Source organism: Asparagus officinalis, chromosome 1 (genome assembly GCF_001876935.1).
Source record: "Asparagus officinalis chromosome 1, Aspof.V1, whole genome shotgun sequence".
Taxonomy (NCBI): domain Eukaryota; kingdom Viridiplantae; phylum Streptophyta; class Magnoliopsida; order Asparagales; family Asparagaceae; genus Asparagus; species Asparagus officinalis.
The window spans coordinates 118,292,176-118,295,004 of record NC_033794.1 but is presented as its reverse complement, the minus strand read 5'-3'; the positions used below and the strand labels follow the sequence as shown (position 1 = coordinate 118,295,004).

The 2,829-nt window shown below is 37.9% G+C and overlaps 1 protein-coding gene across 1 annotated transcript in view; it reads right to left on the bottom strand.

The window, feature by feature from the left end:
• LOC109840287 overlaps positions 1-868 on the bottom strand; it is a 1,282-nt gene extending 414 nt beyond the window's left edge. Inside the window, exons 1-4 of the mRNA XM_020408864.1 lie at positions 727-868; positions 358-544; positions 198-258; positions 4-107 (exon numbers count right to left, since the gene is read on the bottom strand). Of these exons, the coding sequence (XP_020264453.1) occupies positions 4-107; positions 198-258; positions 358-503 (311 nt within the window). The 5' untranslated portion in view covers positions 504-544; positions 727-868. The remainder of the gene's footprint in view (positions 1-3; positions 108-197; positions 259-357; positions 545-726) is intronic.

Here is a 2,829-nt window from a genome sequence, read left to right as displayed (position 1 = left end):
GGCTCGGTCTTCTCTTCAGCAAAACGGGCGTCGTTCACTACTGGGTTAGCGGATCGGGTCGGAGGCGACCCCGCAAAAAATGGGGGCGACATCGCTACTTCTCCTCCCTGCAACAAGGAAACTTTACATTAAAACCCTCTTCGAAATTTGTTTTTGCACATGAATTAAAGGGCCTCGTTGGAAAATTAAAACCCCACCTTTGTTAGAAAAATATCAAGAAGCTCAGCGCCAGCTTTGTCACAAAGATCAGACTGAGGACTGTAAGAAATTAGCCAAAAAAAAACAAACGATAAGACAAAGGTCCCAGCTTTGAGGGGGTTTTCTGAATATAAAGCGAAGAAAAAGGCAAATAACTACCTGGCTTGCCATCGCATGGGTCTTAACGGGTCGGGTACAGCGAGCTGCCCGACCCGACGAGGCTTAGGACAGAAAACAGGGATAGAAGAGCCTCTCATCTCCTCGCACGCAGCAAAAGCGTTCTGCTTCATCGCGAAACTCTTCATCCTTAACCTGTTCCTCGTTTTGAGATCTACTGATCAAAAGCCTGGACAGAGAAATTTTTCTATTAGATCAGATCCAAAAAAACTGCCATATGGGTCCTCAACAAAATCAGATTTTTAAGAGTTATTGAAGAATACGAATGATTTTTGAGGAAGAACAGGAAATTAAACAGATCAGGGTTCATAAGAGTTAATCATATCATAAAAAACAAAAAAGGGAGTATACCTCAGCTACAGCCTCCTCAGCGAGATAGAGAGCGTGAGAGAGAATTGAGAGGAGAAGGAGAGGAGGTGACGGGGGGAGGAGAGGGGATTTATATAGAGAAAGGATGGGCAAAAAGATAAGATAATGGCGGTGATGAAAGAAATCAAGGACCGTATGGCTACGGGGTGATGAGAAACAGAATACCGGCTAATTTTTAAATTATTTTATTTTTTTTGTATATTTACTTTCTAATTTGGAAAATATCACTTCGCACATTTTGCAAATGAACCCTCTCATTTTACGTTTGTTACTTGGTAATGCAAGCAACCTTTGAATATGTACATCTCCTTGGATTCTAATTGATTAAATAGAAATCAAAACATGCCTTCTATTTAAAGTCATTAAATAAATAGCATGTACCTTCGTATCTATTACTTGAGAATAAAGATCCTGAAGAATGTTTATTATTGCTAATTGGAGTCATATATTGCTAGTGTCCTTAAAAACTCTTATACTTGTAAGTTTTTATAGGCAAAATAGCTATCTAAAATTTTTTTAAGTAATATTTTTTAAAAATTAGATCTTTGTTTCAAAAAAAATCACCAATCATAAAATTTGTTTTAGGTTCAGATGGCTCTCAACCACGTGTCAAAACCACCATGCTCAGCTCGCCAAAGGCACATTTGACAAGGCATGTGTATGGTAACTTGTAAATGGAGATCATTGCTTCACCATCATTTTTATCGGTGGTAGGTTGCTCAGGAAGAGCTTGTTAGCGGTAGCCCTATCACTTCTTGATTGGTTGTATTACACCACGAATCATCGAGTAAATCATTTCCTTCATAATCTAAGACACATCTTTGCCCACTAGAGAGAAAGGACCTAGGGGGACGTCGAGGTTGAGGGAGAGAACTCTTTGTCCATATAAGCTAGACGAAACTTAGACTCTCTAGGCAGGTGTCTTTTACGTTCTAAAGTTTTTAACCGTTATATTTAATTTACTCTTTTAAATATAGGTCTCTCACTTGGTCGTTGGAGGGACTTTAACCGGGACCTAGCTTAAGTCTAGTGGCAGAGTCAAAATTTTATCCTAGTGGTGTCCATATAGTTTATCATAGTTATACTTGCAATCTATATTGATAATTTACAAATTAACTTTCCTAATGGTGTTTTATCCTATTCTCAGTGGTGTCATAAGTAGTAAATATAAATAAAATCTAACTCGAGTGGTGTCATGTGAAACCGCTAAACACTATGTAGCTAGCTCCGCCACTGCTCGACTCGTTGATGTTTTGATTGTGCACATAGTTTTACCAACGAGGTGAAAAGATCCGAGAAATAGTCAAGCTAATTTCTCAATCGAGATCTCCGCCAACACCTTAACAATCCTTATAACACGCTAGTCATCATCCTCATCATCTATCTATGATCTTAGTATATCAGGGCCACTCCATCACATGACATCCCCTTTTCTTGTTATAAACATATATCAATTGATTTTATTAGAGCTATGTGGTAGGTTTAGTTTAACATAATAGTTCCAGGGTCGAGCTTATTGTATTCTCTTATCTAGTTTATTGTAAATAATTTCTTATGATTAAAGTCAGTATTTTGGATTAGCCAACTTAATTCTATAATTTACAAAGTATTTTTTTTTCTCTGTAGAACAAATGTATCTTTTATGTCAAGTATCTATCCACATGTTTTCTTTCTCAATGCAAAATAGAAAGGACATTTCCGAACAATCTTAATTTTATTTTTTCCTCAAAATTCATTAACCCAAAAGGGTAGGTTTTCAAAGGGCAATATTGAAAAACGTCTTAAAGTCGTATCTTCACCGAGACTACGCAAACACCTTCATATAGCAAGTGGGTCCCATGAAGGCTGTACCCAGCTGTCACTTATTTAGGTGGAAAAGAAAAAAAACTGACAAATTACCAATATTCTCTCTCTCCTCTCCTCTCTCTCTCTCTCTCTCTCTCTCTCCCTCTCGGCCATCCACTCGTTTTTCTTTCTTCCTATTCTTTTTTCTAGTTGTGGACAAGGACTAATTCAAGGGGCTTAAAATAAGGGGGGCATGTGCTTTGCTGACTCCTCTTTCTCTCTCATCGCCTTTCTCTCTCC